The 19,812-nt window shown below is 61.8% G+C and overlaps 11 protein-coding genes across 11 annotated transcripts; 5 read left to right on the forward strand and 6 right to left on the reverse strand.

The window, feature by feature from the left end:
* Window positions 1-187: 187 nt before the first annotated feature.
* RHTO_00528 (elongation factor Ts) lies at window positions 188-1,312 on the reverse strand (the record flags this gene model as incomplete). The annotated part of the gene is made up of 1 exon (XM_016414212.1): window positions 188-1,312. The coding sequence occupies one exon, from the start codon at window positions 1,310-1,312 to the stop codon at window positions 188-190; it is 1,125 nt and encodes a 374-aa protein (XP_016277219.1).
* A 220-nt stretch (window positions 1,313-1,532) lies between these two features.
* On the forward strand, window positions 1,533-4,069 carry RHTO_00529 (snoRNP assembly factor Naf1; the record flags this gene model as incomplete). Its single annotated transcript, XM_016414213.1, has 5 exons — window positions 1,533-2,194; window positions 2,249-2,627; window positions 2,682-2,944; window positions 3,001-3,407; window positions 3,513-4,069. 5 exons carry the CDS (start codon window positions 1,533-1,535, stop codon window positions 4,067-4,069), a joined length of 2,268 nt encoding a protein of 755 aa, XP_016277220.1.
* Window positions 4,070-4,425: 356 nt separating this feature from the next.
* Window positions 4,426-4,936, forward strand: RHTO_00530 (uncharacterized protein; the record flags this gene model as incomplete). The annotated part of the gene is made up of 2 exons (XM_016414214.1): window positions 4,426-4,659; window positions 4,724-4,936. The coding sequence occupies 2 exons, from the start codon at window positions 4,426-4,428 to the stop codon at window positions 4,934-4,936; spliced, it is 447 nt and encodes a 148-aa protein (XP_016277221.1).
* A 94-nt stretch (window positions 4,937-5,030) lies between these two features.
* Window positions 5,031-6,035, reverse strand: RHTO_00531 (golgi SNAP receptor complex member 1; the record flags this gene model as incomplete). Its single annotated transcript, XM_016414215.1, has 6 exons — window positions 5,031-5,155; window positions 5,211-5,293; window positions 5,352-5,450; window positions 5,506-5,567; window positions 5,628-5,762; window positions 5,856-6,035. The coding sequence occupies 6 exons, from the start codon at window positions 6,033-6,035 to the stop codon at window positions 5,031-5,033; spliced, it is 684 nt and encodes a 227-aa protein (XP_016277222.1).
* Window positions 6,036-6,297: 262 nt separating this feature from the next.
* On the forward strand, window positions 6,298-9,012 carry RHTO_00532 (receptor-activated ca2+-permeable cation channel; the record flags this gene model as incomplete). Its single annotated transcript, XM_016414216.1, has 8 exons — window positions 6,298-6,653; window positions 6,731-7,066; window positions 7,125-7,635; window positions 7,689-7,787; window positions 7,855-7,960; window positions 8,018-8,107; window positions 8,167-8,272; window positions 8,331-9,012. 8 exons carry the CDS (start codon window positions 6,298-6,300, stop codon window positions 9,010-9,012), a joined length of 2,286 nt encoding a protein of 761 aa, XP_016277223.1.
* Window positions 9,013-9,120: 108 nt separating this feature from the next.
* Window positions 9,121-10,118, reverse strand: RHTO_00533 (Glutathione S-transferase, C-terminal-like domain protein; the record flags this gene model as incomplete). Its single annotated transcript, XM_016414217.1, has 3 exons — window positions 9,121-9,262; window positions 9,323-9,665; window positions 9,752-10,118. 3 exons carry the CDS (start codon window positions 10,116-10,118, stop codon window positions 9,121-9,123), a joined length of 852 nt encoding a protein of 283 aa, XP_016277224.1.
* A 352-nt stretch (window positions 10,119-10,470) lies between these two features.
* On the reverse strand, window positions 10,471-11,305 carry RHTO_00534 (succinate dehydrogenase (ubiquinone) cytochrome b subunit; the record flags this gene model as incomplete). The annotated part of the gene is made up of 5 exons (XM_016414218.1): window positions 10,471-10,556; window positions 10,655-10,846; window positions 10,917-11,074; window positions 11,154-11,205; window positions 11,275-11,305. The coding sequence occupies 5 exons, from the start codon at window positions 11,303-11,305 to the stop codon at window positions 10,471-10,473; spliced, it is 519 nt and encodes a 172-aa protein (XP_016277225.1).
* A 981-nt stretch (window positions 11,306-12,286) lies between these two features.
* RHTO_00535 (ribosomal protein S35, mitochondrial protein) lies at window positions 12,287-13,621 on the forward strand (the record flags this gene model as incomplete). The annotated part of the gene is made up of 4 exons (XM_016414219.1): window positions 12,287-12,580; window positions 12,780-12,992; window positions 13,057-13,215; window positions 13,283-13,621. 4 exons carry the CDS (start codon window positions 12,287-12,289, stop codon window positions 13,619-13,621), a joined length of 1,005 nt encoding a protein of 334 aa, XP_016277226.1.
* A 196-nt stretch (window positions 13,622-13,817) lies between these two features.
* Window positions 13,818-14,830, reverse strand: RHTO_00536 (uncharacterized protein; the record flags this gene model as incomplete). Its single annotated transcript, XM_016414220.1, has 2 exons — window positions 13,818-14,095; window positions 14,152-14,830. 2 exons carry the CDS (start codon window positions 14,828-14,830, stop codon window positions 13,818-13,820), a joined length of 957 nt encoding a protein of 318 aa, XP_016277227.1.
* Window positions 14,831-15,168: 338 nt separating this feature from the next.
* Window positions 15,169-17,153, forward strand: RHTO_00537 (tRNA dimethylallyltransferase; the record flags this gene model as incomplete). The annotated part of the gene is made up of 8 exons (XM_016414221.1): window positions 15,169-15,468; window positions 15,526-16,043; window positions 16,096-16,180; window positions 16,240-16,336; window positions 16,394-16,618; window positions 16,674-16,727; window positions 16,790-16,874; window positions 16,931-17,153. The coding sequence occupies 8 exons, from the start codon at window positions 15,169-15,171 to the stop codon at window positions 17,151-17,153; spliced, it is 1,587 nt and encodes a 528-aa protein (XP_016277228.1).
* Window positions 17,154-17,200: 47 nt separating this feature from the next.
* RHTO_00538 (solute carrier family 7 (L-type amino acid transporter)) lies at window positions 17,201-19,338 on the reverse strand (the record flags this gene model as incomplete). The annotated part of the gene is made up of 7 exons (XM_016414222.1): window positions 17,201-17,235; window positions 17,289-17,446; window positions 17,508-17,584; window positions 17,642-17,804; window positions 17,864-18,082; window positions 18,141-18,527; window positions 18,584-19,338. 7 exons carry the CDS (start codon window positions 19,336-19,338, stop codon window positions 17,201-17,203), a joined length of 1,794 nt encoding a protein of 597 aa, XP_016277229.1.
* Between the last annotated feature and the right edge of the window lie 474 nt (window positions 19,339-19,812).

Raw genomic sequence — 19,812 nt, forward strand, 5'->3', positions numbered from 1 at the left:
CTGACTCGATGCCTACAGCGTAGCTTGCCGTGGCCGTGAGATGCGCTTGAAGAGCGAGTCGGCTTGAGTAAGTGCAACTTGAGCGCAACCAGGCGCAGCGAGGTCGCCTGTAGCAAGGCGAAGCGGAGGGGTGTACTTCGATGCGGATTGCGTTAGTCGAGTCTTCGCCGTTACTCAGAGCGCGCGTCTATGCCGCCTCGCCTTCATCCGCCGCTCCCAACTCCCAGCGCGCCAACTCGACGACCTCGAGACCCTGACCCTGAACGCCGCGCACTTCGCTCCACTTCTTCAGGACGTCGCCAACCTTGCTGCCCGCCTCAAACTCAAACTTGGGGCTGGGCGCGAGCGTGATGAGGGATTGCTCGTATAGCGCCGTGCTGGGCTCGCCCGATTCGACCGGAGCCGACGCAGCGGCCGCGCGAACGGAGGTGGTGGGCATGGCAACGACCTGCCGTGCGAGTGCACGCAAGAGACCCTTGACCTCGGTCTTGTCGACATCACCGCCTTCGGCGAGACGGGCGATCAAAAGCCCGCCAAGAGCGCCGGACTGGACACCTGTCGCTGCGGCATCGGCGGGGGTCTTCGAGGCGTGCAGGTAGGAAGAGGCGAGGAAGGTGGCGGATCCGGGTGCAGAGGGGTTGAGGGAGATGCTGGAGGCGCGGCTGAGGTGGATGTTTTCGCCGAGCCGGGAGACGATCTGCGCCAGGCTCGTCTTGACCGTCTCGGGAGGGGAGTCGACTGCCGTCGCTGTCGGGTCGACCTTGTGGGGTGCGGGGACGACGGGCGTGTGGAGCAGCGCGTCGGCCTTGACGTCGTGCTTGACGAGGCCACCCTCCGCCGTCGGCTCGGCGAAGAAAGCCAGACTTCTTGCGATACCCTCCGCCAACTCGCGGAACTCGTCCGTTCGCGCGACGAAATCCGTCTCACAGCGCATCTCGACGAGAGATGCTCGTACACCGACTCCGCCCGTCCCGTCTGCGAGAACAGCGACCGCAACGACACCCTCCTGAGCCTCGCGACCTGCCAATTTCTCCGCCTTTTTCGCGCCAGACTCGGCCGTCTGCTTCGCAATCCATTCGAGTGCCGTGGGAACGTCGTTGTTAGATGCGGCGAGGGCAGAGCGGGCGAGCGTGAGAGGGGTGCCGGGTCGTGCAGATCGGACCTTCGAAATGAGGGCGACGGGGACCTTGACCGGCTCGTCGCGCGCGATGTACGTGGTTGTGAAGGACCTCAAAGGAGCCTGGCGGGCTCGCAAGCCGCTGACTGGCCGTGCGAGGAGTGTGCGGACGAGGGAAGTCGAGGGACGGGACATGGCGGAAGAGGGAGAGACGGGGAAAGCTGCGAGTCGAGCGGGCGGTACGGACGAGGTCTAGAGACTCCGCAAGGCCCTTCTATAGCTGTAAGCAGCCGTTCTAGCGATGCGAGCGAGTTGGTCTCCTTCCAGCCGAGCTCGCCCTCATCGCTTTCGCTTTTGACATCTTTCAAGCTGCCTCATTTCGCTCTTTAGACAGCTGTACGCGCACTGTGATAGTATGGGACAGAGCCAGTCTCAACAGGCGACTCAGCAGGAGCAGCAGGACGGAGTTGTCGCCCCGGTTCCCTCGACTGGCGATGAACAGGACAGCGGCGTCGACGCGGCGATGGGCGGGCAGGAGACCGCTCAGGTGGACGCGAACGATTCGAGGGAAGGCGCTGGCGGCGAGAAAGTGGCTCACTCGGCAGCGGACAGCGTGCCTACACCTCTCTCCGCCGCCGCACCCTCCTCGACGACCGAAACCTTCAAGGTTCCCGCTCTCCCTGCCTCTTCTGCCGTACTGCCCTCAGTCACTTCGCCCTCCGCAACTATGCGCACTCTGCCCGCCGACATCGAACACATCCTCTCGCTCGGAGCAAACCAGCCTGACGAGGCAGAGCGCGCTGCAGCAGCTGCCGAAGGGCGAGGGCGACAGGAGTTGGAACAGACTGTCAGGGAAATGAAGGAGAATGCCCTGAAGGGAGATAGCGAAGTCAAGATGGAGAGCGAGGAGGAGCAGCGGAGACGGGAAGAGCTGCTGCAGGTTGAGGCGGAGATGCGGGAGAAGGGCGTGCAGAGGGGAGCAGAGGTACGGGAAGAAGATGTTGCTGCAACGACACAGGAGTTGGAGGACGTCAGCGGCAGTGTCGAGGTCACAAAGGAGGATCAGATGGCGGACGAGTGCGTTTCCTTGCCTCACAGACTACGATTTCCCCAGCTGATCCTATCTCACAGTTCGAGCAGCGACTCGAGCGATTCCGACTCCGATTCTTCCTCTGCCGAATCCGATTCGACGACTGCTGCGCCTCAAGGCGGACGGCGAAACCGGCGGAACCGCCAGCGCGCCGCCTCTGTCGCTTCCGACATTGACGACGACGAGTCTGGCATCGTCTCCTCGAAGACGGCTCCGAAGACTGAGCACGAGGTGGTCGAGCCGGACGTCGCTCCTCCCGCCGTCCAAAAACTCGACGAGAGCGCCGAGATCGCCAAGTTTGGCAAGGTCGAGAGCGTTATCGAGAACGTGGTAGTTGTCAAGGCGGACACGGGCGGAGACTGGCGTGTGCTTGACGAGGGCACCGTCGTCTGCTGGGAGGACAAGACCGTGATCGGAACTGTGCGTACTTCTACGGCTCACATCGATCTTGAGCTGACCCTTCGTCTTGTGTAGATCTTTGAGACGTTTGGCTCCGTCCAGCAGCCGTTCTACTCGATCCGCTTCCCCTCTTCAGCTCCTCCCGACCGCACCGTCTTCACCATCTCCCGCCCGGTCTTCTACTCGCCCAACCTCGCCTCGTTCGTCTTCACTCGCGATTTGCGACACATCAAAGGCAGCGACGCGAGTAACATCTGGGACGAAGAGGTCGCAGCGCATGAAGTCGAGTTCAGCGACGACGAGGAAGAGGCGGAGTACAGGAAGAGGATCAAGGCAGAGCACGTCTCGATTGCTCTGTACACTTCGCCCAAGGCTGACGATTTGCATTTTGCAGGCGCCGCGCACGCACGCAGTCCGCCACACCTGGACCTTCGAACCCTCGCAATCCTCGCGCATCCCGACCACCCGCTTCTCTGCCTCAAGCTCCTCCTCCTCCCGCTCATCTTCCTGCATCTCTTCCTGCACGACCAGCCGTATCATACGCCGATACCGTCGACGAACCCTCATCCGCCACGACCCCTTCACTTCCTCCCATTGGCCCGATGGCAGCTCAGCCATCTCGAGCAATGGTAGGTGAGAAGCCGCCACCTGGACGAGTCGGTCGTCGGATGTTCGAGCGGGATACGGGAGTGGCGCTGGATAAGGGTGACGAGGTGGAGTTCGAGTTCAGCAGCGGCGAGGGGAGCGACGACGATGACCGCGCGAGCGTTGTCAGCGCCGCGTCGTCGTCGGGACGTGGTGGTGCGCGGGGTGGGAGGGGTGGAAGGGGTCGAGGGCGAGGAGGCCAACGGGGCGGAGGTCAGCAAGGCGGACGAGGAGGCGGACGGCCTGTCGCCCCCCTTCCAGCTCGCGCTTCGCCGACCCAACAACGGCCACCGCTCTCTGCCCCCTCCGCGCAGCCTCCGTATTCAGCCGCACCAGCCGACTCGCCTTCGAATCTTCCTCCCCGCCAGCCCGCAACCGACTACTACGCCCAGCCTCAACAGCAGGCGCAGCCATACGCCTTCGGAGTGGCTGGCGACTCGTCAGCGGGCGCGTTCAACTTTGGCGGCGCGATGCAGTGGCCTTACGCGCCCGCATGGCCAGCGATGGGTGGAGCGTACGGATACGGCGGTGGCGCGGCGGCAGCGGGCTTCTACGGCGGGGTGGGAGCGGCTGGAGCATATCAAGCGCCGTATGGAGGAGGAGCTGCGTCGGCGGGATACTCGCCTCATCAGCCGCACGCAGGAAACGACGATGCGTATCGGCAGCAAGGAGCAAATGGCGCGAACGGAGGGTACGGCAATGGTCAGTATCAGGGACAGAGGGGCCCGCAGGGAGGCTACGGGCAGGGCCAGGGACAGGGAGGACAAAGCCAGACCGGTTGGTACGCTGGTCCAGGAGGAGGCGGAGGCGGGTGGTGAGGCTTGCATTGGTCAGCCGCTTTGGCCCTGGTTGCGCGACTGGTCCATCTGCCTCATGAGATGTCAAGGTGAACTTCCACCTCAACTGTCCTGGCTGCCATCCGCGAGCGAGTTTGCGAAGGTCTTCGCGAGAAAGCGTTCGTCTCGCTCCGTCCCTCGCGCCTCACGGCTCCTTGAGGCTACAAAGGCTTCGACAGTTTCGTACGGCTCTGTACAAGTCGCAGACCGCGGGTCTGGTGGTTCGTCGTCTCGTCTGCTTTCGTTCCGCCTCGTTCTCCTCGACATTCCACCCGCTCGTCACGCTCGCACGCCCTGCCCGCCCCTCCACCTACGCGCCACTCCCAGTGTACTGAAAAATGGCCGACTCGCCCGTCCAGTCCACCCCTGCGCCTATCGAGAAACTCCCCACCAACTCCTCATCAACCGACGCGTCGCCCGCTCCCGCATCCACCTCTGCGAGCACGCCTGCCGCGACTGAGGCACCAGCAGCGAAGCCTACGAGCGTGCAGCAGCCGGACGAGTCGGACGGGGACAGCGAGGACGAGGACGATGAGGAGGACGGCCCGGGGCTGAGCTTCCTGATCCAAGAGGTGCGCTCGCGATGAGCTCGCTTGCTGCTGACCCGTGCATGCTGATGAGCTTTCGAGTGGACAGGGCGGAGACGACGACAGTGACGAGGACGAGGACGACGCAGACTTCGATGCGGCAGCAGCGGCAACAGTTGAGGAGCCCGACGACGACGAGATCGATCCTGAAGACCTCGAGGCAGACGAGAGCTTTGTCGCCACACCGGCGGTCGAGGACGCGGACGCGGAAGAGCAGCCGAGGAAGAGGAGGAGGGTTGCGACGGGCAAGAAGGACGCGTGAAGCGTCTGAAAGCGGCGGGCGAACGACAAGCAGTATCGTAAAACTGTCTGTAGTGCTTGTACAAAAGGGAAAGGGTATACTACGCCGGACTGGATCAACCGAAGACCTGCCAGAGGAGAATGACCGCCATCAACCCGAGCACGACGCCCCAGATCATGGCGTTCTTCTGCCGCCGGTTGTTGATCATACCAATGACCGAGTTGAGGCCGGGTACTTGAGCTGCAAGGCGAGGGATTCAGCGAAGGAGCGGGAGAAACAGGGTAACAAGACGCACAAGCGACCCCGTTCATCCTCTGCTGGATGCGCGACAGGTTGCTCCGCTGCGCCGAGAACTCGGCACGGGTCGCATATGCTTGCCTGAGTGCACAAGATTCAGTGGAGTTGCTGAGATGGGAAGAAGCGAAGTCCAGCTTACTCGAGGGTCTCATCAGCCATGCGATGCGAGTTGTCGATCCTCCCTCGTTCAGCCAGCAGCGAGTCGGTTACTGAAGAGCCCGATGCAGTCTTGAAGGCGCTGTGAACGGACACCGTCAGACTGTCATTCATGGCCTGAGGGAAAGCGAACGAACCTGATCTCTTGTCGCACGGAACCCAGCAAGTTCGCCCTCTGTTCTGCATCTCGTAAGCTCGCCTGTGCGTAGGGAGAACAGGTCAGTCGAGCTATTGAGATCGTGGGGCCAGTTGAGCGCACCTGCGTCCGCTGGAAATCCCGCCTATACTCTGCGAGGACATCTCGGTGCCGCTCGAGCGCGTGCGTCGCAGATGCAGAAGGTGGAGGGTGGGAAGTTGCGTGCAGGTTGGCGAGGCGGTCTATTTGCGCCGAGAACTGCGAGCAGAGGAGGGTGAGCATGAGGAGCGTTTCGAGCGGAACTTCCGTACGGCATCGGATGCGCGTTTGTAATGTCAGAAGTAAACGTACAGTGTCCAGCGCGCCCGTCAGTTCCTCCTCGAGCTCCTCCTTCCGCCGTCCCACATCATCCTTGAGCAGTCCGGATGAGCTGTACGAAGTCGACGCCTGGGCCGCAAGCTTCGAATACCGGGTCAAGAGAGAGCTGCATTGAGCTGTCGAAGCGTGCAAGTCGCGCCTAAGAGTTTCCATGGTCTGTCGTCAGGTTGGAGGTCGAGGCGGGGGAGTTGGGCGATGAGGGCGGGAGGTGAAAGGTGAGGGCGGGGAGGTCTGGCGGTAGTCTGGGCCTGTGTACGCAAGACTGGCAAGCTCTAGCAGGCAGTCCAGCAGCAACAGCTCGAAGCGCCTGAGGTGTCGCGGTCGAACCCCCTCTTCCACTCCTTCCGTTCACTGCTGTGCCCGTCAAACTCGCTGAGGGACTGCTTGCTGCGCCAAGAAGCTCGAGACGACTACCATGGTGCGATCCAATGCGGCCGGGTACTCGCAACTCGCGGAACAAACGCCCTTCGACCCCTCTCTCGACACTGAGGGAGCGACACCGGTCGACCCTCTCCTCTCGAGCGCAATCTCGCTCGCTGGATCGGAGCCAGTCTTTCCGTTGATTCAGAGGATTCGGGTGGAAGTTGAAAAGGTGGTCGACACGGCGCTCTCCTGGGATCAATTGCGCTCGCCCACGCTCAATTTCTCGGTCGTGAGGCCTTTGACGGTCAAGCTCAGCAAAGGCGACAGGCCCGCCATCTCGCTCATCTTCGCTCTCATCGTCTGCCGCGCGCATTTCCTGGAGAGGAGCGACGAGGACCTCGCCTTTGCGTGCGTTTCCTTCCTCTCGCTACTGGCGTGCCCTCTTTTGCAGACCCTGCGATACTGATGAAATCGACACCTTACAGCGCCGTCAATACGTCGCGCGCCGACCTCTGCGAGCTTTTGGCGATCAAGCTTCTGTCCGCCTATGGAACGGCCCCTAACAGCTACGAACTCCTTCACGTCCTCACGACATCCTTCAGCCCCTTCGCCGGCGTTTCGAGCGACATGTTCCACGCGGACGAGGACGTCGACCTGGAAGAGCTGAAGCGACTCGAAGAGTTCGGCAAGGAGGAGAGCGCGAACGCGCTCGAGCTGGCCATCTTCTCTAAAGCAAAGCGTTTCGTCAAGAGCCCGCTCGTCCAGCAGGTCATCAAGGCTATTGACACTGGCGAGGTGATCTACACGCCCGAGTCGAACCAGTCAGTCGTGCGCATCGTCTCCCCTCCTTGACTAGGCTGACCTGGGTCCGATCTGCAGCGCTCTGTTGCAAGACAACTACAAGTCGAAGCCCGTCGTCGAGGTCTACGACTGGCGTCGCCGCCCTTTCCTCGACCATCACCGGCTCCGCGTCCCAGCAATTCGAGGCCGCCTCGAGTTCATGACCTTCTCCTTCCTGCTCGCCCTCTTCCTCCTCACCCAGTCGACCTACTCTCTCGACTGCATCAATGTGTGGGAAGGCCTGTTCATCGCGTGGTCGATCGGATTCGCCCTCGACGAATGGTCGTCGGTGCAAGAAGTCGGCCTTTCGAACTACTATGGCGCATCCTTCAACATCCTCGACTCGCTCTTCTGCATCGACTTCTTCGCCTTTCTCGGCATGCGAATCGCCGGCTTGCGCTCGCACGACCCGGAGATGAGCCAGCTCGCGTTCGACACGCTCGGCCTCGCTGGTTGCGTCCTCCTGCCGCGCTTAACCATCTCCCTTCTGCGCGGCAACGTCATCCTCCTCGCGCTGAGCAAGATGATACGCGAGTTCAGCCTCTTCATGGTGCGTCTCGTTCAACTCGCTCAGACCGGCCGCTGCTAACGCTCGTTCCGCAGGGCCTGGCTTTCCTCACTGCGTCCGGCTTCCTCTGCACCTTCCGCATCCTCTCGCGCGGGACATGGGATGTCGGCCACATCGCCTGGCTCATGCTCAAGGTCCGTAAATTAATCGCCGAGAAGCGTTGCTCCTTTCCAACTGACGGACTCGCCAATTCTCCCACAGATCTGGCTAGGCTCCGCCTTCCTTGGCTTCGACGCGGCTCAGCAGTTCCACCCCTTCTTCGGCCCCTTCCTCATGGTCCTTTTCGCCGTCCTCGCTCAAACTCTTCGTACGTTTCGCTCCTCCGGAGAACGACCGATGCTTTGCTGACGACCTCTCCTGCCAGTCCTCACGATCCTCATCTCGCTCCTCTCCAACACTTTCTCCGCTGTTCAGGCAAACGCCGAGACCGAAATTCTCTACCAGATGGCGCTGCGTTCGTCGACCCTTCCTTCCATTCGTCCGAACTCAATCTGACCACATCTCGCCTGGCAGGTACGATCGAGCGCGCGAAAGCAGACCCGCTCACCTGCTACGTCCCGCCTTTCAACATTCTCGCGCTCATCGTCCTCTTCCCGCTCCGTTGGCTTGCCTCGCCTCGGTATGTGCGCTCCTTCGATCCATCCAGAGCAGCACTGACGTATCCGATTGCCTTGCAGCTGGTTCCACAAGTCGCAAGTCTACCTCGCTCGCCTCCTCAACCTCCCTTTCCTTCTCTTCCTCGCCCTCCAAACCCGCGCGCTCCACCAAAAACGCTCGCCTCTCTACCTCGCTACGCAACGCACGCAGCGCGCGTGGGAGAAGCTCCCGCGCACGATACTGGGCGGGATGGTACCCATGTGGGAGGGGAGTGTCGAGGCTGTTGTGGGCAAGGTGTTTGAGAGGGAAGTGACGGAGGAGGGAAGGAGGGTTGCGAGTATCGATGAGGCGACACCGACGGCGGCGGGGGAGGCCGAGGCGGAGCAGCAGGGGAAGGGGAAGAAGAAAGCTCAGCCGCCTTCACCGCTCAAGCAGCGTCGCGGCGGAGCGGGCGGAACGGTCGGTGACAGGCTCGGGTCGCTCACTTCGCCTCTCGCTCGCATCTTCGGACCCAGCGCCATCGCCTCGTCCGCTTCGTCGTCCGCTGTTGAGTCACAGAAGTCACTCAAGGCGGCGCCTCCCTCGACAGATGAGAAGGCGCTCAACGACCGCCTCACGCGCATCGAAGAGGCGCTCCAGATCCTCCTCGGCGAAGTCGTGAAGTCTGGACAAGCGGGCGACGAGGACGACGAGAAGAAGACGGTGCCGTTGACGAGCTTGTCGGGCGAGATTGAGCCGAGCTATGCGGACGAGGAGAAGTAGGGACTTCGAGCGGTTCTCACGCGCCGTGTAAGACTATGCATGTTTTGCATGAGATGCGAGTTGCGTGTTGTGAGGGTTGTTGTTGCGTCTAGAGCGAGCCAGGACAGTCTACGGGTCGTGCTTCTTCACCCACGCCAACAATGTCGGACACCGCTCGAGCGCTGGTCGAAGGGTCGAGTCGCACTTAGGCGGGAGGATGCGAACGATCGAGAGGAGGGCGTAAAGTAGCGCATCGAGGCGTGACGGCGTGCTGCAGCGAACGAACAGTCAGCGAATTCGAGGTGCGGGAGGGAGAGGAGACGAGACGCACCTCCCTCCGCCAAACCACTCTCCCTCTCCCTGTTGCGCCTTCAACTTCCCCTCAAGTACCTCGATAGCCTCCACCGCCTCCCTCTCAATCTCCTCCAGATCCAGCGCCGTCTCCTTCCCTACCTTTCCGCCTCGCAACCGCTTGATCTCGTCGATCCGGGTGGAGCGGTTGTTCCATGTCAAGTAAATCTGGGCGAGGGAGGAGAGGAAGGGACGGGAGGGAATGGGAACGACGGAGGGTGCGAAGGTTGAGGGGGAGAGGTAGAGTGCGGCGAGGACGGCGGGGAGGAGGGTGGTCGTCAGGAGGGAGAGGTACGCTTGGTGGGTCGCGTCATTCGTAGTGTCTGTGAGAGGGGCACGTTCTTCCATCAGCATCCTGGAAAGCCTGCAGACCTCCTCACAGCGGAAGACCCAGTTGACACAGACTCACCCTTCCCGCCCGCCTTCTCAGCCAGCCAAGCTTCGAGCTCCTCCCCACCGAACAAGTCTCCCTCACTCGTATGCAACGCAGGCACCTGTCCGCCCGGCGCGCCCTCCCTCCCCTCCCATCCAATCCACCTAACCTCGCACTTCTGGCCCGCAAACCTCGCGTACGCCTGCGCTGCCCGACACGAGGGATCGAGTGATTCGGAGTGACCTGAGGGAGGAGGACCGTATGCCCAGATTGTGGGATGAGAGGGCGCGGGAGTCGTGAGGTGCGGTGAGGGGAGGGTGAGGAGGGGGAAGTGGGAGTAGAAGCGGGCGAGAGGGGAGGGGATGCGCAGGTGTGCAGAAGTCGTGCTGCGTCGGCCGGGCATCTCTGGCGAGTCTCGGGAGCAGCGGAGACGGAGCGAAGTGAGATGACGGAGTTAAAGAGGAGAGGAGAATGGCAAAGTGCACGGCTTCCGCTCTTTCAGAGGCGCCTCACAGCGCTTTTGAGCTCTGGAACACAGCTACAGATACGCGAGACGCAGCAGCCCAAGTGAGCAAGAAGCGGAACGAACAGACTTCCTCTCTCCCTCAGCATTCGCTCGTCTCGTGATGGTACAACGCGTTGCAGGCGAATCCGCCATACCCACGCTCCGCCTCACGTCGATGAGGTACTGCTGAAATGAAACGTATAGGGTCGAGAGAAAGGGAAAGAGAGGGCCGCGTCGAGGTTGGCGACCTTTACATGGCGAGGATGGCGGCGGTCGAGACAGCCGTGGCGCCGAGGACGGCGTAGCCGGCCATGTACGACGTCTTGAGGTTGAGGACTGCGCGACTAAGGGTCAGCATGACGCCCTCAACGAGGATGCGAGAGCCGCGGCAGAACGAGCATTCCCGCCGCAACACAGCCTGGGAAGAGACGCACAGTAGCCCATGTCCCAGCTCAGGTGACGGAGACCGTTGAAGGTGTGGTAGGTGGTCGCGCCGACGACGGCGGTCTTGGTGGTGAGCTGGAGGAAGGAGGGGAGGGCCGTCCAGGCGTCGATGAGGGCGGCTGAGTCGACCGACGCGCCGAAGACGGGGGCGATGACGTGGCTGAGGAAGATGCCATAGAACGCTGTGTCGTATGGAAAAGGTCAGCATAGCGAGAGGAGAGACCGCGGATGTGCGAGGCGACGAGAGCGTACCGACAGAGAGGCCAGTGCCGGTCACACGGTTGGCGATCGACGAGATGCTGGTCAACTGAGGCTGGTAGATGTGCCAGGGCGACGATGCTCGCTTCGCACGCTGCTGGTTGAGGTACTCGAGCGCCTCCTCCTTCGACATGGGCTGCGTCGAGACAGACCTGCCAGCACAACGCTCCGGGTCAGCTCGAGCGGTTCCGTCGTACTACAGCAGTCTCCAACAACTCCTGAGTCACTCACCGCGCCGGAACGAGGGCCGCGGGGCGGGCAAAGGTGCGGCGGAGCGCCTGGTCTGGTGGAGCAGGATCGGGTGGTCAGCGTGCGTCGGGACAAGCGCGACGCCGTCTGGGCGAGTGCTCACTGGTGAACGACTGCCTCGCGAGTGCCTGCATTGCTGTCAGCTGGGCCAGTAGCGTGAGCAGAGGTGAGCGAATGAGCGTCGGGCGTGTTCGCAGGCCAGGCGAACGACGATGCCGAACACTCTGCTCGCTGGCTTGCTGGAATGCTTTCTAGCGACTTGTAAGAGTGTAGAATGGATTGTCCATTGCAAGCAGACTGAATCGGAGGGGATTGTCATGGCCTTGTCCCTTCGTCCGCTTCCTTGCCGGCTCCCCTTCGCCCGCCCGCGGTCCGTAAGTCGTGTGCAGGCCCTCCGGAGACGCGCCGTCTTGTATGTAACCCGGGCAGGCAAGGCGCACGACAAAGAGGCTCGCCGGGTGGAAGCGAAGCCCACGAAGCGTCGTCCCTGAACCCAGCAGAAGTCGAGCGCGACCCACGAGGTCCTGTCGATATGCGACGTCTCGTAGTGAGTGTTTGAGCAGTGGACAATGCCTGCTCATCCTGCTGGCCTTTGACGAAGGACTGCAGGACGAGGAACGGAGCCCGCGACCGGCAAGGCTCGCACGCCAGCGGGAGACTCAAGCTAGCGTGAGGCTGGCAGAGTGAGACAATAACGAGGGTACACTGACAGTCAGGGCGCTCGGATCGAGCAGAAGGAGTAGTCGAGGGGAAAGTCGAGGGCAAATCGAGAGAGCGGTAAGCTGCACAACTGCCTCTGCGCAGGCCTGCACCCGGGACCAATCCCTAGCCTCAACTCAGTGCGACCGGTTGCGTTTCCGTCCAGTCCTGCCAACGATACGAGCGTTGTGAAGGTTGAGTCGAGGTCGTCGAGGAGGAAGGCGAGAGAGCGACAACAAGAACTCGCGCGTGTACGAGAGCAGCACATGCGGATCTGTCGACGCAAGTAAGCGGACTGGACAGTCCAGCAAGCCATCCCAGCGTGAGGCAGTGAGCGGACCGAAACCAAGCGACCAAGTCCTGCTCGAGCTGCTCGAGTCCGGCTCCGTCGCCTGTTCGCACCGCTGTCCGCCGCCATGAACCGCTTTGTGCCTGCGCTGCGCTCACAACTACCACGGGTAGCGCCCGCACCAGCTCGCGCTTTCGCCTCGTCCTCGCGCCGAGCAGCAGAGGACTCCGCCAACCCTGCCGCCGACAACTCGTCCTCCAGCGCGCAGGCGGGTCTTGCGGCCGACCAGGACGGTGCAGCAGCCCCAACGGAGGAGATCAAGCCCGGAACGAAGATCACGTACTCGAAGTGGATGCGGACTTCGGAGGCGCAGCGGTACAGGCGACCCACACCTGGCAAGCCCAACTGGATCGGCGAGACGGTGCGTGTTACTCTCTCGTGGACTTTTTGTGCGGGTGCAAGGCGGCGGCGAGGCAGGAGGCGCGGACGTCGCCGATGTACTCCTCCGCGACCCGCTTCGAGGCGATGAAGTGCTTCACGAGCCCTTCGTCGAGGCTACGCCTTAGCAACGACAAAGAACTGTTGAGACGAAGGCTGACAAGCTTGCGCGCCACCCGCAGCCGTTCCCGATGAACCCCTCCTTCAACCCCCTCCCTCCCCTCGCCGACACGATCAAGGAGCGAATCTACACCGCCTACGCCTACAACATTCGCATCAAGGATGCGACGGACAGGCAGGTCGTGCGGGCGGTCAGCAGCAAGTTTGGTGTCTCGATGGACCGCGTCAGGGCGATCATTCGGCTGAAGGAGCTTGAGGAGCAGTGGAGGAAGGAGGTGCGCTCTCCTGTTCCGTCTGCTACAGAACCCTCGCGCTGACGAAGGCAAACTCTTCACGCAGGGCAAGGCGCTGCAGACGAACCTGCTGAAGGGAATGGAGGAGGTGCTCGGCGTCCAGCAGCCTGTGAACGACAGTTGGCGGGGTATCGAGACTCCCGAGCCTGCACAAGTCCTGCTCGCGAGCCGTCGGACGCTATTCGAGATGGTCGATGTCGAGAACGTGCGTTGCAGCGCTTCTCGTTCCCTCATCGTTTCGCTTGGCTAACTCTCGTTGCTTTTGCTCGTAGGGCGACTCCCCCGTCTTCCTCCCCCTCCTCACGCAAGTGCCCAACCGCGCCACTCCCCTCCTCGAGACTCCCCGCATCTCCAAGACCGACTCCGCCTCTCGCAAGCCCGAACCGAAGGTCCTCGTCGCGCCCGCCTCTCGCGAAGGCCGCGCACCAACCGTCTTCACCGACTTGAGCGGCACAGAAGACGGCGACAAGCTTGCGTCGTCGTACAACACGAACAGGACGAGGAGGGGTAACGCGCGCAAGAGGGCGGCCGGTCGTGAGGACTACTTGCGGAAGATGGAGAAGAGTGCCAGGGCGAAGGCGGCGGGTGGGCGGGCACAGGCAAAGGCATAGCGGAGCAGTAGGCGGATGTAGACTCCGTTGGACAGTTTGCGCAAGAACGGCATTGCACCATTGCCTCTGGTCTCGACGAGTGCGAGTGCGAATGAAGCGAACGGATGGAAGACGAGATAGAGCGTTACGGAGGATACCAAGTAGCAACCTAACGTGAGCAAAGGAATTTGCTGAGCTTTGGAGCACGCTCTGGGCTTCACGCCGCGTTCCCCTCCTGCGCGAGCCGCTGTACCGGGCCCCGACGACAATTTCCTCCAATAGCCACCCTCGCGTACCCTTCTGGCGGTGGACCAGCGGGCACGGCCGGGCGCCGCGGGCGGGGGTCGAAGACGTTGGCGAGCCTGCAGCGGATGTATCCGGGAGGCGGAGGAGGAGCGGGAGTGGCGGTTGCGAAGTCGATGGGAGGTTTGCGCAGAACGCGATTGTTGCTGAAGTCTTCCTCGACTCGGTGTGCCCAGTCTGCCAGGACTTGGTCTGTGCGAAAGAAGACGGTCAACAGACGCTCGTATGGCGGAACGAGGGCTACGCACCTGGCAAGAGGTAGGCGGAGCCAGGTTGCGAGGGATCTTCCACCAAGAAGGCGTGTTCTTGGGTCAACTGTAGGAAGCAGTGATGCTCAGGGGCTTCGTAGAGGAGGAAGGCGCCGTAGAGCTGCTCTTCGAGTGCCAAGCCGGCGTCGCGGTAGAAGGGTGTGGGGCTGCTGTTGCTGCTGGAGTCAGGAGTCCCTAGCAAGTATCGCGCTGTAGACCGGACCAGCTCATGTGTGAAGTGAATATGGAGGAGCAAGCGATAGGCGAGCAAGTTGTGGTACTCGACAGAGGACGGGCTTGTGAAGCAGGGCATCGCGCTCATAATGAGGAACCCCTCGAGATAAAGGACATTCGGAGGCGCTTTCCACCCGCAATTCCGTTCAAAGAACGTCTCGATGCGCACGACCGGGAAAGAATGCTCGAGGTATCTGACGATGTCCTCGCGAACCGGACGCCGTTGTGGGCGCTGCTCAGGCTCAAGGCGCTCCCAGGCCTCGCCGATGACTCGAGCGAAGACCTCGGCAAGCTGATTATGGTGAACAGACGAGGAGGCTAGCTTGCGCAGAGCCCGTACGAAGCCGGGATACTTGTCCTCGGTGACGTCGATATTGTGCCAGACATCGAAGAAGAAGATCTTGAGGGTAGAGGCATCGTGCGAGTCCTTCTTGGGCTCCTGCATGGGAGATGCGGGAGGGGAGTAGGGAGGAGGAGGTGCGGAGGCTTCAGAGCGCGCGGGAAGGTGTAGGCGGCGAAGCCAGGTTTTGAAAGAGTTCCGAGAGCGTTCAGCAGATTGCTTCTGACCCATCTTGCCAGCGAGCAATGCGGCAAGAGGGAAAGCGGTCTTCGACAGGCGGGACCGTTGTTCGCCCGTCTCACCGCTCCTCTATCAGGCCTGCAAAGCCAGGGCGAAGTCGACGGGCCATTAGCTGCCGCCGGCGCATGCTACGCTGTCTCTCGCGCCTCAGCTCGCTGTTCTCCCGCTCCTCGATTCTTCATCAGCTCGACTTTCGACGGGCGATGGCAGCTCTTCCGGGGGCAAGCGAGAAGCCCAGGCTGGTCGCTGTCATCGGTACGACCGGCGTGGGCAAGACGGACCTCGGCGTTGAGCTCGCGAAGGCGTTGCAGAGGCGGGAAAGAGCGCCGTTCGAGGGGGAGGTTGTCAACCACGACTCGATGCAGTGCTATCGAGGTCTGGACGTCATCACGAATAAGGCGACGGTTGAGGAGATGCAAGGAGTCCCCCACCACTTGATGGGCTTTCTCGAGCCGGGCGAAGAGTGGAGTGTGAACGAGTTCTTGCGGGATGCGCTCGACAGGGTGCGTGCCGTGCCTCCCTTCTCGTCCTGCTGCCGGTCTGACTGTCGCTCGACCCAGACGCGAGAGCTACGACAGCGCGGCGCAGTTCCCATCGCGGTCGGCGGCACGTCCTACTACCTTCAGCACCTCGTCTTCCCCGACCGGTTGGCCGGTCCCCTTCCTCCTTCTCGCCCAGCGACCCCGCCTGCCGAGTTCTCCGCCTCTGCGGATACAGCTGAGCGGCGTTCTCTAGCCGACGTGGCGCAGTTCCCGCCCGACCTCCGTACTTGCATCGAATCTCTGCCCGCCGAACTTCTCGACCTCTTTCTCGCCTTTCCGGCTCTCCCCGCCATCTCAACACCCGACGAGTTTCCTCCCCGCTTCCCTCTTCAGCTCCTTCCGCCGCGCCTACGCTCTCCCGCAACTCTCGCACCCGCCTTGTACAGCCTGCTGCAAGCTGTCGACCCGAAGAGCGCAGAGCGATGGCATTGGCGGGATATCCGGAAGGTGCAGAGGTCGCTTGCGATTGTGTGGGAAGGCCGAAGATGGGACGAGGTTGTACAGGAGCAGCGGGAGACGCCGAGTGAAGGACCGAGGTTCGCCCACTCCTTTGTCTCGCTGGGTACGCCAGCTTGACATTTCTCGCAGATTCAAGACGCTCATCTTCTGGCTCTACGCTCGGAAGGATTCCCTGCATCCGCGCCTGAACGCTCGAGTCGACAAGATGATCGAGGTTCGCTTTTTTCTCCCTCGTGCTTAACGACCGGATGCCTGACGCAGCATGTCTTTCAGCGTGGCTTGCTGTCCGAAATCGACGAGCTCTGGCAGATCGCGCATGCTCCTGGTGCGGAACCGACGAACTACTCGAAGGGAATCTATCAAGCAATCGGCACGCTCGCCTCTCCCGCAACTAAAAGCGCAGCTAGCTGACTCCGCTCTTCATCAGGCTACAAGGAGTTCGACCCTTTCCTTTCCCTCCAGCACCGCGACCCCTCTCGTACGCTCGACAACGACCCAGAGCTGCGACGGCTGTTCGACCAGGGCGTTGAGGAGATGAAGGCATCCACGCGGCAGTATGCCAAGCGTCAGGTGCAGTGGATCAAGAACAAGCTGCTGCCGGTCGTGCGCGAGTCGGGCGGCGAAGTCACGGTCGTTCTGCTAGATGCGACAGGTGAGCCGGTCCTCTTCGCTCGTTCTCCTTGCCTTGGTTTACATGACGTGCGCAGATCTCTCGCGATGGAGCGAGGATGTGAGGATCCCTGCTATGAAGCTACTGAATGGTAAGCTGCAGTCCGCCGCCGCCTCAACGTCTGCGAGAGTCTAATGATTCGAGTCTTTGCAGCGTTTCTCGACGACAAGCCTTTACCCGACCCTGCGACTCTCTCGTGTACGGCTGCAGAACAGCTTGCTCCGCCGGAACCGGTCTCGTGCGCTCTCGATGCTCAGCACACCGCTTGGCACGCTAATCCAAGTCCGCCTGCAGTGCGTCCGCTCGCATCAAGCGCCCATGTCTTGTCTGCACGCGCGATCCTGGCCAGCCTTTCCTCGTCGAAGAGCGACTCTGGGACGAGCACGTCAAGACGCGAACGCATCGAATGGCGCTGCGGCGGCAGAACAAGGCGCAATGGAAAGGGCAGCGGCGGGAGCAGGAGACAAGGGAGGCAGCGGCGGTCGAAGCGGAATCGGCAGTCAGCGATGCTGAATGATTGATGCATTGATGCGATACAACAAACGATGCGTGTGGCGAGAGGGTCTATGTCATTTCTAAGCCGTCGTTCGCGCGAGGTTCTGGGCAATGTTTCGTCAGTATAGCTCGTTCTCAAAGTCGTCCTGGAGCTCACCGCTTTGCCGGACATGCAGAAAGAACGGCGCAATGCCCGCCACGCAGAAGGCGAACGCAGCGAACGATTGGATCGGTCGCGAGAAGCAAGAGAGGACGATGAGGAAGAGTGCCGTGCTTGCGAACAGGATAGGCGTGACGAGGAAGGTGCGGTATGGTCTGCACGGACGGCGAGGTGAGCAAGGAAAGAGGCGGGGTGAGGAGAGAAGACAGGACGAACCGCTTGAGAGTCGGTTCCGTTCTCCGCAAGACGAGCAGCCCTATCACGGCGGAAAAGTTCCACGTCCATGCGGCGACCTATGCATGCAACGCCTATCAGCACAGTGTCGAGCCGAGCCAGGAAGCGCAACGCACGCCGTAAAAGAGGGTCAAGCTGGAAAAGTCGCCAAGGCAGATGAAGATGGTCGAAAGAGTGGAGCTGAGGAGGATGCCGTTGATTGGCGTTTTGCGGCCCTTGTGGAAGTTGGAGAAAGCGCGAGGGAGGAAGCCTTGCTCGCTCGCTGCAACGATGAGGCGGCTGAGAAGCAGGACAAGTCAGCGCACCTGTCCTCCACCCGACTGAGAAGCGAAACGCACGAGGAAGTGTAGAGCGTCCCGTTGAGAGCACCAAGAGCTGATATCGAGATGACAATCGCAAACAGCAAGCCGCCAACGGGACCAGCCAGCGCGCGGCCGAAGTCGAGGCCGATTGTCGTCGTCGCCGTTGCGATGTCGAAAGGGAGGACAAGGAAGTAGGACACGTTGGCGGCGAGGAAGAGGACGACGATCACAGCCATGCTGCTGTTGATCATAAGCCTGCGCGAAGTGAAGGATGAGCCGGATGCGAAGGAATGGCTTTCGAGGCGGGACTCACGGTAAGACGCCCGGTGCGACGTCTTTGGCGACATAGTTGGCGGCATCCCAGCCGTCGAACGTCCAGAGCGCCGAAAAAAGCGCGAGTGCGTAACCCGCCGGCTTGTGCGAGGACCCGCTGAACGAGAAGTCGGAGGCTGGCTTGGCGGTGATGAGGTAGACGATACCGCCGATGAAGACGAGTAGGAGGGCGAGAACCTTGAAGACCGTCACGACTAGCTGCGTCCGAGTGCCCGCCTTGGTGCTCCAGGCGTGGACGGCGGAGATGAGGAAGAGACCGGCGATCGCGACGAGCTTGATGGCGACGGTCGGGATGGTTCGGACGGCTGCGCGAGGATCGGGTTCGAACGCGGTGTGCCAGAAGATGCGGCAGAGGTATTCGGCGGAGCTGCGAGATGAGTGTGTTAGCTTCGTGGTACGCTCGCCCGAGTGACCGCGACGTACATGAGGGAGATGATGGCTTGTGAGCCGGGCTTGAGGGCAGTGACCGCCGAGAAGGAGTAGCAGTAGGCAGCGAGAGGGCCGAATGCCGCGTTCAGGTAGACCTGATGGCCGCCGTTTCCTGGCAGCGCCGTGCCTAGTTCGGCGAAGCTCGACCCTCCTGCCCAAGAGAGGACGACTGCAATCGCCCAGACAAGTAACGCCGTTCCCACGCTGCCCGTCTCTGCCGCAACGACGCCTGGCGAGGAGAAGATGCCCGACCCAATGACAATCCCGACGATCAAAGCCACGCCACCGACGAACGAGACGTGCTCCTTGACCTTGCCGCCATTCACTCCGCGCTCTGCCGACGAAAGCTCGTCCGAAGCCTCGAGTTGGAGGAGTCGCGAGCTGAAATCGAAGGAGAACGAGGCTGTTCGTGCGCGAGCTCGTCGTGGGAAGCCTGCATGCTTCTCTTCCACCCCTGCTGCGCCATCTGCGCGCGCCAAGAGTCCCTCTGCCGCGTCCTCCTCGTCGCTCGGATGTTCATCGTATTCGGCGGTTCGAAGGGGAGTGTGTGACGGTGAGATCGGTTCTGAGGACAGAGAGGGTCGTCCGGGGGATCCTGAGCGGTCTTCTAGCGGCACAGCATCGCTCGACATGGCTGGAGCAGGATGAGGCGGCAGACAGACCTCGCGTCCCTTGGTGGGGGCTCTCCTCGTCCTCGACCATTCACCGACCAGCTCTGCCTGGGCTTGAGAATTCTTTATTCGCGCCATCTCAGCTCTTGCTGCGCCATCGGCCGGCTCGCGATGCCATCGCTGCTCCGTCTCGCGTTTCCTCCTCCTCCTCCTCGACTCGAGACAAGCAGTGTATTCGCCTCGGGGCCTGCGGGACGGCGACAGCTCGCAAGCGCACGAGCAAGTTCCAAGCCATCGGACTGATGTCCTGCGGATACCATATGCAGAAAGGGGAAGAGAAGGGCTTGTCGAGGCGGGCGGGACGACTTTACTTCTTGCTCTTGGCCATGTGGTTGAGGGCAGAGCCGGCACGGTGCCAGGTGATCTGTCCGGCATTGAAGGTATGCTGGAGAGGGGCGTCCTCCGACTTGCCGCTGAGTTTGTGGACGTTCGGGACGAGGAGAGGGCAGGGAGGAGGCGGAAGGCGCGGGCGGCGGAAGCGCCAATTGCCGTGCTGCTGTCTCTTGGACTCGCCACCACAACGCTTTCGAGTGCCGCGCATGGGCTGTCGTA

Source organism: Rhodotorula toruloides, assembly GCF_000320785.1.
Source record: "Rhodotorula toruloides NP11 unplaced genomic scaffold Scaffold1, whole genome shotgun sequence".
NCBI classification, from domain to species: Eukaryota; Fungi; Basidiomycota; class Microbotryomycetes; order Sporidiobolales; family Sporidiobolaceae; genus Rhodotorula; species Rhodotorula toruloides.